The sequence below is a fragment of the Bos javanicus genome, chromosome 8 (genome assembly GCF_032452875.1).
Source record: "Bos javanicus breed banteng chromosome 8, ARS-OSU_banteng_1.0, whole genome shotgun sequence".
NCBI lineage: Eukaryota > Metazoa > Chordata > Mammalia > Artiodactyla > Bovidae > Bos > Bos javanicus.
Genome location: NC_083875.1, coordinates 84,555,028 through 84,567,466, shown reverse-complemented (window position 1 = coordinate 84,567,466; position 12,439 = coordinate 84,555,028). Strand labels below are relative to the sequence as shown.

At 39.4% G+C, this 12,439-nt stretch overlaps 1 protein-coding gene across 2 annotated transcripts in view; it reads left to right on the top strand.

Annotated features, from left to right (window-relative positions):
* IARS1 (isoleucyl-tRNA synthetase 1) overlaps positions 1 to 12,439 on the top strand; it is an 81,259-nt gene that overhangs the window by 29,035 nt on the left and 39,785 nt on the right. For both annotated transcript variants that reach the window (XM_061426194.1, XM_061426195.1), the window contains exons 10-13: positions 2,198 to 2,293; positions 8,985 to 9,107; positions 9,605 to 9,696; positions 10,289 to 10,387. In XM_061426194.1, the coding sequence (XP_061282178.1) occupies positions 2,198 to 2,293; positions 8,985 to 9,107; positions 9,605 to 9,696; positions 10,289 to 10,387 (410 nt within the window). The remainder of the gene's footprint in view (positions 1 to 2,197; positions 2,294 to 8,984; positions 9,108 to 9,604; positions 9,697 to 10,288; positions 10,388 to 12,439) is intronic.

Sequence of the window (12,439 nt, the reverse complement as noted above, 5' to 3'; positions counted from 1 at the left end):
TTTTACACACTGGAAATTATATTCAGCTGGACATGGCATTAGCCAGCAAAAGCTTACATCACAGGCTGGGATAAAATATTTACTACCTCTGTTCTGGTTCAGTGTGGCGATAATAAGAGTTTGACTAATGCAGGTGGGCTTTGTCCACAGCAACACCTGTGTCTATACTTCTGTGCACTTGAGTATTTTCCTGTATTTCTTATCTCCTAACTAAACTTCCTCACTGCATGTTGTCGCTAATGGATTGCCAAATGCTTTACCTGGTCTTTCACTAGGCGTTCTCCACTTGACACAGGGCAGTCCCGCTCCCTAACCATGTCTCCTAATGTTGATTTAAACATATCCTTTGCATCCATCAAACTTGTCCTTTCTTTTCTTCTCTCCTTGCCTTTGTTTTTATTGTTTTCATTGTTTTCCTCCTATTTTTAAAAAACGTTCACCTTTCTTTATTGTCATATCAACTTGACACTCTTCAACAGTAAACTCAGATGCCCTCTGGGAAAAGCATTTTCTGAAACATTTCTTTGATTTCTCCCTCTGAAAAATATCATTACTCCATTCTTCTGTATCTTAACATTTTTTAAAAATATTTGTTTTTATTTGTCTTAAAACTCTTGCACTGTATCAGTGACCTTTCTGAATTATAGACCCTATTGGGAAGATCCTATTGAGACCCTAAGGAAAGTTGAGCTCTTTCAGAAAATGTACATGGACACAATAGATAGGAACTTTGTGTGAAGTCACGAGTCTCTCTGGAATATGCATTCAGTTCATACTGATTTAAGTTTTTTAAGAATAGCACATATGCGTTCAGTTATCTTCATAAAATTTCTAGAACATTTGGTAAGTTTTAGAACGATGCTGCAAGTTCTTTGACTTACAACAAAAATCATCCGGTGTATATGTAAAATACCCATGTTCTGAAGTTTTAAGTGGGAGCTATGAGAATAGATGCTGTCTGTGAAGTGCAACACTATAGCTCTCCGTGTGAATGCTAACCCAGTTCAGACCCTGCCCGCTAAGATTCAGCAGGGGTAATACCTCAAACTTGACTTCGAGAAATAGGAATGCAATGCAGCATTTCTTTGTCTACAGTTACAAACAGTAGGATCCTTTGTATTCCCTCTTCTTACGTCTGATTCTGAGGATACACATATTATCTCTCCAAGTTTAAACTATTGAAAAGGACCTATCACACCACACCAAAAATGTTTCCAGGTGATTTGGGTTATAGCAATTAAAAATTCAGAGTTATTTTTCAAGTTTAATTTTAAGTGAATGCCAAAGAATTAAAGAGCTGTGATGTGGTTGAATATAAAATTGTGTTTGGAATCCAAAGGCCTTCATCACTGAAGGCCTGGCTTCATCATTACTTACTTGTATAATCTGGACAAACAATTCCATCTTTGTCCAGAGTTTGTTCATCTGTGAAATTGAAATACAACCAGAATATTTTTAAAACATGGGACTGCCAGTGCCTTTTTGACAGTATTATAGGATTCAATGTGAAAATCATTTCTGAAAGTACATTTTACAAAGGCAGAGGGATAAGAAAGCACAGTTTGTTGACTGAAACAAAGGGTATGTGAAAAGAAATACTAAGAGACGAAGGTAGAAAAAGTAGGTCAGTAGTCTTATATGTATAAACCTGACTTTAGTTGTTACCAAAAAAATAAAACTGAAAGCAATTCCCCTCAGTGTTACAGTACTTGGACTACCTGAATCTAGAACTTGTAACTTGGCTCCCATCCTGATTCTTTCAAAGTTTGCCTTTTATTACTGAAAAACCTGAGCTGACCTGAAAGGAAAAGGAGCAGCAGCAAAGTGTTTTCAGTGATTGGAAATACAGCAGGAAGGGAATTGTTGAGGGAGCACATCTTCTGAGACATTTTAAGATAAACTGCTTACTGGGGCAGGGGTGAGGTTGGAAGAACTGATGAAAAGTTTTGTGACTAAGGAAGAAATTTTTATCTGTAAGTCTTTAGATAACGATTTCATTTATAAATGGTGAACTGTTGTTATTCATGGAAATGATTTGAATTGGCACATTTCTTCCCAATCTGAATTATTCTGTCCATTCTATTTCCAAAAATTAAGTGTTAAAATTTTTTCAGGGTCTTACCAAAAACTATTATTAAATTAATATTATGATATGGTTTTATTTTATTCTTTAAGCCTGATAACCTTTCTTTTCCAGTGTAAAGAGAGTGGTGCTTTTACTGTGCTTGTGGACAACTATGTGAAAGAGGAAGAAGGCACTGGGATTGTACACCAAGCTCCTTACTTCGGTGCTGTGAGTACTATAAATCTTGCAAGTGTACTTATGAGAAGGAAATGTCATTGGCCACTAAGTTGTATGTGTGTGTATGTGTACACAGATGTTTCTCACTGTTGTTCAGACTATGGAGATACCTCCCCCAAAAGAGAAAAACCTTGCATCTGAAATTCCTTTCCATCCTGAGCTGGTTCTGAAAATGATAGGCTAAATCCTGAGTGTTGCTAGGCATTTTGTCTTTCTAAAAGGCATGCAATGTTTTCATCCATTCATTATTTAAATATTTGCTATACACTTTGTGCTTTATGTGGAGAAGGAAATGCAATCCACTCCAGTATTCTTACGTGGAGAATTTCATGGACAGAGGAGCCTGGTGAGCTACATACAGTCCACGGGATCACAAAGAGTCGGACACGACTGATTGACTGTCCTTTTGTTTTATGATACGCAGCTGGGAGTTTCGACAAGGGCACATTGAGTTATACAGTCACCACAGCCATCAAAATGAAGAAAAGTTCCATCACCTGTGCTGTGTTGTTGACTACATACTATATCATCAGAAGAGAGACTTTGATTTCTTTCTTCAGAGCTATGCAGTGTGATTAACTTAAAATTTTTCCCAGGGTCAGTTCAGTTCAGTCGCTTAGTCGTGTCCGATTCTTTGCGACCCCATGAACTGCAGCATGCCTGGCCTCCCTGTCCATCACAATCTCCCGGAGTCTACCCAAATCCATGTCCATTGAGTCAGTGATGCCATCCAACCATCTCATCCTCTGTTGTCCCCTTCTCCCACCTTCAATCTTTCCCAGCATCAGGGTCTTTTCCAATGAGTCAGCTCTCCGCATCAAGTGGCCAAAATACTGGAGTTTCAGTTTCAACATCAGTCCTTCCAATGAACAACCAGGACTGACCTCTTTTAGGATGGACTGGTTGGATCGCCTTTAAGTCCAAGGAACTCTCAAGAGTCTTCTCCAACACCACAGTTCAAAAGCATCAATTCTTCTGCACTCAGCTTTCTTTATAGTCCAACTCTCACATCCATACATGACCAGTAGAAAAACCATATCCTTGACTAGACGGATCTTGTTGACAAAGTAATGTCTCTGCTTTTTAATAGGCTGTCTAGGTTGGTCATAACTTTCCTTCCAAGGAGTAAGCATCTTTTAATTTCATGGCTGCAGTCACCATCTGCAGTGTTTTTGGAGCCCAAAAAAATAAAGTCTGACACTGTTTCCACTGTTTTCCCATCAATTTGCCATGAAGTGTTGGGACCAGATGCCATGGTCTTGGTTTTCTGAATATTGAGCTTTGAGCCAACTTTTTCACTCTCCTCTTTCACTTGCATCAAGAGGCTTCTTCTTTGCTTTCTGCCATAAGGCTGGTGTCATCTGCATATCTGAGGTTATTGATATTTCTTCCGGAAATCTTGATTCCAGCTTGTGCTTCTTCCAGCCCAGCATTTCTCACGATGTACTCTGCATAGAAGTTAAATAAGCAGGGTGACAATATACTGCCTTGATGTACGCCTTTTTCTATTTGGAACCAATCTGTTGTTCCATGTCCAGTTCTAACTCTTGCTTCCTGACCTGCATACAAGTTTCTCAAGAGGCAGATCAGGTGGTCTGGTATTCCCATCTCCTTCAGAATTTTCCACAGTTTATTGTGATACACACAGACTATTGACTATTGACTATGCTTTGGCATAGTCAATAAAGCAGAAATAGATGTTTTTCTGGAACTCTCTTGCTTTTTTGATGATCCAGCAGATGTTGGCAATTTGATCTCTGGTTCCTCTGCCTTTTTTAAAACCAGCTTGACCATCTGGAAGTTCATGGTTCACGTACTATTGAAGCCTGGTTGGAGAATTTTGAGCATTACTTTACTAGCGTGTGAGATGAGTGCAATTGTGTGGTAGTTTGAGCATTCTTTGGCATTGCCTTTCTTTGGGATTGGAATGAAAACTGACCTTTTCCAGTCCTGTGGGCACTGCTGAGTTTTCCATATTTGCTGGCATGTTGAGTGCAGCACTTTCACAGCATCATCTTTTAGAATTTGAAATAGCTCAACTGGAATTCCATCACCTCCACTAGCTTTGTTCATAGTGATGCTTCCTAAGGCCCACTTGACTTCACATTCCAAGATGTCTGGCTCTAGATAAGTGTGAGTGATCACACCATCATGATTATCTGGGTTGTGAAGATCTTTTTGTACAATTCTTCTGTGTATTCTTGCCACATCTTCTTAATATCTTCTGCTTCTGTTAGGTCCATACCATTTCTGTCCTTTATTGAGCCCATCTTTGCATGAAATGTTCCCTTGGTATCTCTAGTTTTCTTGAAAAAATCTCTAGTCTTTCCCAGGGTAATTTTTCTAAAAATGTAATCCTTTTAATGTAATTTGTGTATGAATAAAACTGAAGAGCACAGGTATGAAGGGCACATATTTAGAACTAAACCACACTTTAACTCACAGCCCTGCCACTAACAGGCCATCTGTAGGTAAGTTACTTAGCCTGTCTTGAGTTCCTTTCCCTCCTGTGTGACACGCAGTGATAGTACCAGCCTATCTGGGTAACTTGCAAGGATTAAATGGATTCATCCGTTTAGAGCATTAGTACAATACCTGACACTTACAAGAGTGTGTGCAGTCACTGCAGGGAGTATAGACCCCACTGGGGACAAAACAAATTCTTTTCGACTTGATCATTTTGTCAGTGAGAGAGGCAGTGAAGCTTGTTGGTCCCTATTAGTCTTTTTTTTTTTTTTCCCATACTAAACCTTTGCAGGGATTTTTATTATGGAAATGTTCAAACATACACAGATGTTAAGAAAATACAGTAATTTCTTAGGTTCATGTCATCCAGCTGCTTTAATCATTAAAAATAATCATCAACATTTTGGAATTTCCATTTTACCTATCTCATTACGTCTCCCCTTCCCCAACACCATTTTTATTTTGACTGGAGGGTTTTATAGCAAATCTTCACGATTTTATCTTTCATCTGCAAGTACTTCTGTATGCACCTCTGACTTATAACGACTTTGATTTTTAACATAGCCACTGTGCCATTATATCCAATGAAAGGAATAGTTGCTTGATATCATCCAATGCTTGGTCGGTATTCAAATTAGATGGAAAGGAAACACTCCTGATAATACTATTTATTGAGTTTTGGGAACTGATCAAATTTCAGTTATCCATAATAATTTTAGGGTCAACTGGTGTGGTTGTTCCACTGATAATAAATAATAAAGAGGTAACTTCTTGGTGTCTTCTCTGTTCTGAATGCCAGGCAGGTAAATATTATAGAAGATCATATCTTTAAGTTTCAGCCTTTAAACTCGGTAGACATTTTCCAAGAGACTTTCCATGTTGCGACTTTGCCAGACAGTGTACTATATAATCTCTCTGCAGAGTCTGTGGACTTCTACGTGACCATGTTGGGTATCATTCTGGCTCTGTTCAGGAATGCTGCTGTCTTAGCTACTTGAATTGTATAGGGTTGTTTGCTCTATACTAAATGATTTAAAATGCTGGGCTTTGGGGCTTGCCCTATCTGTGTTGCTTAGTTTCCTTTTCAGGGTCCTCCTTCATGACCAGGATGTCACTTCCCTTGCTGCTGGCACACTCACATGTCACTTCATACCAGACAGCCTCTCAGCATAACGACAATTGAACATAGGCCCACGTGGAACCATGCTGGCTTTCCAGCCTATTTTGGAGTCAAACTAGGATGTAGTTTTACTTTTAATCTTAGATAATCCCTTTAATTTTAGATTTCAAGCAACATAGCAAAGAGGTAAAGACCTTGGACTCTGGAACCAGGCTGTTTGCTTTTGAATCTGAGCATTGCCGCTTTGCAGCTGGATTAATTCTTTGTGCCTCAGCTACTTTATTCATAAAATGGAGATAGTTGCTAGGTTGTCTGAGGGGAGCATATGGTGAAAACCTAGTACAGCTATCTGCCTTCCTCACAGGATTGTTGTAAAGATTTAAATAAGCTAATGTAAATGTGGTCAAGTGTTCAGAGCACTGTCTGATACAGCGCTTTATAACTGTTTGCCCAGATTATTGTTAACATTGCTCAAAGTATACTCCTGAAGCATCATGGTGTACCCAGGCTGCTTGGGGCCTGTGTTATTTTGTAAAGTGAATAGTTTGGGTCAGGGAGTTGTTTTAATTAGTTAATTATATATGCTGAGCCTTGCAGTTTTCAGGATCTTACTGGCCCAATGAAGTATTGAACCTGGGCCCTTGCAGTGAAAGCACCAAGGTCTAACCACTGAACTGCTGGGGAATTCCCATAAAGTGGATAATTTGGATTTAGATAAGTGTTACCATACTTTCAGGTGCTCCCTGACAGGATGCAAATCCGGAAGCACATCAAGCATTGTCCAGTACTAAACATACCTTATACTTGTATGTTCTTCGGCTTTGTGTATACATGTATGTGTGTATATATGCTGCTTTTATAATTGAAATTTGATTTTGTTCTAATATATTCACATGTGTCGTCTTCTCACTTAGTAGATATTCTGCTCTATTAGGGGTTTGTGAGGTAATGGCTGGGAAGACTGATCTAGCTCCCTACCCTACTGTTCAGTTCAGTTCAATCACTCAGTCATGTCCGACTCTTTGCGACCCCATGGACTGCAACATACCAGGCCTCCCTGTCCATCACCAACTACCAGAGTTTACCCAAACACATGTCCATTTAGTGCCATCTAACCATCTTACTCTGTTGTCCCCTTCTCCTCCCACCTTCAATCTTTCCCAGCATCGGGCTCTTTTCAGATGAGTCAGTTCTTTACATCAGGTGGCCAAAGTATTGGAGTTTCAGCTTCAACATCAGTCCTTCCAATGAATATTCAGGACTGATTTCCTTTAGGATAGACTTAGTTGGATCTCCTTGCAGTCCAAGGGACTCTCAAGAATCTTCTCCAACACAACAGTTCAAAAGCATCAAGTCTTTGGTGCTCAGTTTTCTTTATGGTCCAATTCTCACATTCATACATGACTACTTTTCTTCCAAGGAGCAAGCATCTTTTAATTTCATGGCTGCAGTCACCATCTGCAGTGATTTTGGAGCCCCAAAACAGTCAGCCACTGTTTCCACTGTTTTCCCATCTATTTCCCATGAAGTGATGGGACCAGATGCCACGGTCTTAGTTTTCTGAATATTGAGCTTTGAGCCAACTTTTTCACTCTTCTCTTTCACTTGCATCAGGAGGCTTCTTCTTTGCTTTCTGCCATAAGGGTGGTGTCATCTGCGTATCTGAGGTTATTGATATTTCTCCTGGCAATCTTGTTTCCAGTTTTTGCTTCACCCAGCCCAGAGTTTCTCATGATGTACTCTGCATATAAGTTAAATAAGCAGAGTGACAATACACAGCCTTGACGTACTCCTTTTCCTATTTGGAACCAGTCTGTTGTTCCATGTCCAGTTCTAACTCTTGCTTCCTGACCTGCATACAGATTTCTCAAGAGGCATGTCAGGTGGTCTGGTATTCCCATTTCTTGAAGAATTTTCCACAGTTTGTTGTTTTCCAGCAGTCAAAGGCTTCCGCGTAGTTAATAAAGCAGAAATAGATGTTTTTCTGGAACTCTCTTGCTTTTTTGATAATCCAGCAGATGTTGGCAATTTGATCTCTGGTTCCTCTGCCTTTTCTAATCCAGCTTGAACGTGTAGAAGTTCATGGTTCACATACTATTGAAGCCTGGCTTGGAGAATTTTGAGCATTACTTTGCTAGCATGTGAGATGAGTGCAAATTGTGCGGTAGTTAGAGCATTCTTTGGCATCATCTTTCTTAGGGATTGGAATAAAAACTGACCTTTTCTAGTCCTGTGGCCACTGCTGAGTTTTCCAAATTTGCTGACATATTGAGTGCAGCACTTTCACAGCATCATCTTTTAGGATTTGAAATAGCTCAAGTGGAATTCCATTACCTCCACTAGCTTTGTTCATATTGATGGTTCTTTTTTTTTTTTTTTTTTATAATGATGGTTCTTAAGGCCCACTTGACTTTGCATTCCAGGTTGTCTGGCTCTAGGTGAGTGATCACACCATAGTGATTATCTGGGTCATGAAGATCTTGTTTGTTCTTGCCACCTTTTCTTAATATCTTCTGCTTTTGTTAGGTCCATACCATTTCTGTCCTTTATTCAGCCCGTCTTTGCATGAAATGTTCTCTTGGTATCTCTAATTTTTTTGAAGAGATCTGTAGACTTGCCCATTCTGTTGTTTTCATCTATTTCTTTGCACTGATCACTGAGGAAGGCCTTCTTATCTCTCCTTGCTATTCATTGGAATCTGCATTCAAATGGGTATATCTTTCCTTTTCTCCTTTGCTTTTTTGCTTCTCTTCTTTTCTCAGCTATTTGTAAGCCCTCCTCAGACAGCCATTTTGCCTTTTTGCATTTCTTTTTTCTGGGGATGGTCTTGATCCCTGTCTCCTGTATAGTGTCACAAACCTCTGTCCATAGTGCTTCAGGCACTCTGTCTACCAGATCTAAAACACTGCTGTAGGGCTCTGGATTCTCTGAATGATCCTTGAGTTAACTTCAATTGAGAGAATAACAAAAGTTGGTTACAATTATAGGTCAGGATACTGAAAAATTCTATAAATCTGTTGCCTGGCATGCTTTTCTCCTGCCATATCCACACGTAACTACTTTGTACTTCCCTTCCTCCTTTCTCCTTTGCCCTAGGACGATTATCGGGTCTGTATGGATTTCAACATCATTCAGAAAGACTCTCTCCCTATTTGCCCTGTGGATGCCTCAGGCTGTTTTACAGCTGAAGTGACAGATTTTGCAGGACAGTATGTGAAGGTTTGTATCTATGTGACTTAGAAAGGTGTCAGTTTCATCCTACTTCTTTCATTAATTAGTTTTTACTAAATAGCTTTCATATCTGGGATATTTTTTTCCCCCAGGAAGTTGGTTTTGTTTTGTTTCAGCATATAAAATCAGATTAGCTGCTTTCCAAGGTCTAATATTTTCAGAGGATGCATGCTGTAATTTCAAGGGTAGGAATCAGAAAAAATGAACTCTGGTTTGTGACTCAGGAAGCAGCTTTGTGACCTTGTGTAGTCACTGCTAATTGAAAATTTCATTTCTTAAATGATCTGGAACATACTTTAAAAGCACTTAATGTTATACAATAGCTGAGATATAGACCAAGTATTTTTGTAATACTTTTGTTATTTATGTGTTTTAGTCACAGTAAAGGAAACAAAATAACAGATTTTAGTAATATACTTAATTATATTATATTAGTAATTATTGTGGGATTTTTTAATGGCTAGATTTTAATTTTTTAAAAATAGGATGCTGACAAAAATATCATCAAGACTCTAAAGGAACAAGGTCGACTTCTTGTTGCCAGCACCTTCACCCATAGCTACCCTTTTTGTTGGAGGTGAGATGAAATACAGCTAGAGCTTCAGACTTGTGAATATACTTGTTATGTAAAACCATTTCATCATTCCGTGCTTCCCATCTCATTTGTATCCTTTCAAGTTAGTGTGTGGAAACTTCATTTTTGTTTTAATGAGAATTTTATGAATTCACCTATATAGTTATTCTATCTTTAGATGTTAGAAAAGTAGATCTGTACCAATATCTTTTGTGTTAAGATCACATTTCTCTGGGATGAGATATATGTCTACAATTTTCTAATGGAATTTAGTGAGGAATATCATGTGATGTAAGACATCATAGTATGAAGATGTGGGTTAAAATGGAATGTTCAGTGGCATCATGTTTCATTCCTGTTTCCTCTTTGCTGAGGTTGACATCAGTTCTTAGACAGCTGTCACACAAGCAGAACTACAGTTTTGTTAACTGTCATTTTCCGCCTGTCGTGGAGGGAGATGACATAGACACTAGTATTTGCAGTAGAAGACCTAATACATGATGGTGATGTGAGTAAGAAACTAAAGGTCAATCTTACCCTGGGTCCCTGCATACCTCAGTCTGACCAGCCACATTCTGCATTTTTGCTTTCCCAGGTCAGACACTCCACTCATTTACAAAGCAGTGCCTAGCTGGTTCGTTAGGGTGGAGCACATGGTGGATCAGCTGCTGAGGAACAATGACCTGTGTTACTGGTGAGCAGTTAAATGTGTATCTTCATAATGTCCTTTGTCAGTAGTTAATATTGGTTTACACTTCCTCCAAATTATAATTGTTTTAAAAGCCGTCTTTAATTGTATAGTAATAGCTGTGTGTTATTTTGTTTATTCAGGAACACAAAATAAATAATTTTGTATAACAGAAGCAGAATCCCTCTCATGATAGACATATAGGGGATATGTCTTACCTCATGATAAGACATACAGGGGAATATTTTTCTTAACCCAGTGAAAATGAGAAGTTGCCATTCATTTGATCTGAATGACTTTGGAAAACTGTCAGAGTCCCCTAGCTTTAAGTGATAGTCATTTTCAGGATAAAAATTTATCTTTGGAGGTACTACAGAAGCCATTTAATACTTTATTTTTGACACTTATTGAGTTCCTAAAATACGGTGATACCTTGTGTACTGTGGGTTCATAGATAAATACTGCAAGGATAGAATCCTTGTTCTTTTCGGCTAATATCTAAATTGCAGAGAGGTGTTACAGTAGTTCTTCCCTTTTGCCATGGTGGGTGTGTTCCAAGACCCCCCCAGTGGATGTCTGAAAACGCAGATAGTATTGAATCCTAAATGTATTTCTCTGGTAGCTCAGTGGTAAAGAATCCGCCTGCAGTGCAAGAGACACAAGTTTGATCCCTGGGTCAGGAAGATCCCCTGGAGAAGGAAGTGCAACCCAGTCCAGTATTCTTGCCTAGAGAATCCATTGACAGAGGAGCCTGGTGGGCTACCGGTCATGAGTTGGACACAACTTAGTGACAAAACAACAACTGAACCCTGTACCTTATGTACGGCGCTTTTCCTGTACATATTTACACACCTGTGATGAAGTTTAATTTATAAACTAGGCACAATAAGAGTACCCAAATTGCTAGCATCACTGCTTTTGTACTTTGGGACCATTATTAAGTAAAAATAAGGGTTATCTGAACACAGGCACTGAAGTAGTCAACAGTTGACCTGGTAACTGACTTGGTAACTGCTAGGCTACAGTCCGTGGGGTCACAAAGAGTCGTACGTGTCTGGGTGACGAAGCAGGTACACTGTAGGTGCAAAAATGATCTAAGTCTAAATCTTTGTATTCCAGAAGAACATTTTTTTATGGAGAGTTTTGAGGGTAATCACTAGTTTTTACTTTTCCAAGAAGTTCTTGGGGGAAGTAAGAAATAGTGCATTTGACTTTGGAAGAATGGAGAGAATCTCTGGGCAGTAAGAGGAAATTGTATATTTCTTAGTAAGTTGACCCTGATTTCTCAAGAGAAGGTAGTTTTTTTCATTTGTATACCTTTTCGTTTCCTAGTGGAGTGCTCAGTATGGATAATTAGTGTGGCTGCCTTATTGGGAATTGTGGGGAGAGGGTACAGGCCTATAAATTGACCTAGGATGTTAATTGCAGTGCCTGAGCGTACAGGATATTTTGGAGCTGAAGGGTGCCCTAACTCAGGCTTGAAGTTTGGCAAGATTTTCTGCAAAGTTGAACCTTAAAGAATAAGGAGTCATTTACCAGTCAGAAGCTGTAGGAACCTTGGGGAAGGAGGGTGGCAAGTTGAAGGTTATCAAAGTGGAGGGATGGCACAGGCAAAGGCAGTGAGGTAAGCAGCTACGTTCTAAGTACTCGCCTTATTCCTGGACCCTGAAGTGCAGTGGCAGAGGGACTGCAGGTGAGCCTGGAGAGGCAGCTACCCACCGACTACAAACAGCCCCACTCGTTCGCACTCTTACTTTATAGGTGATTGAGAGCCCTTACCTAGTGACTTTTAGTAAAAGCACTATTGTGTGGTTGACCGGAAGACTAGGTCTGAGTAGGATCAGGGTGATTAGTTAAAGAATTGCAGCAGTCCTGCAGTTGGAGAGCAGGCCTGGGAAGCTTTTGTGCGGTGGAGTTTCATATTACAGAGCATCTTCCCTGGGATGAATTCACAGCAGAAACAACCACTGTAGGTTTTTTGGTACTGTCCTTGTAGAAAACATTCTCCTAGAAGTGAGTGCACAGATTCCAGAGTGTTAGTTTCACAAAGGATTATAC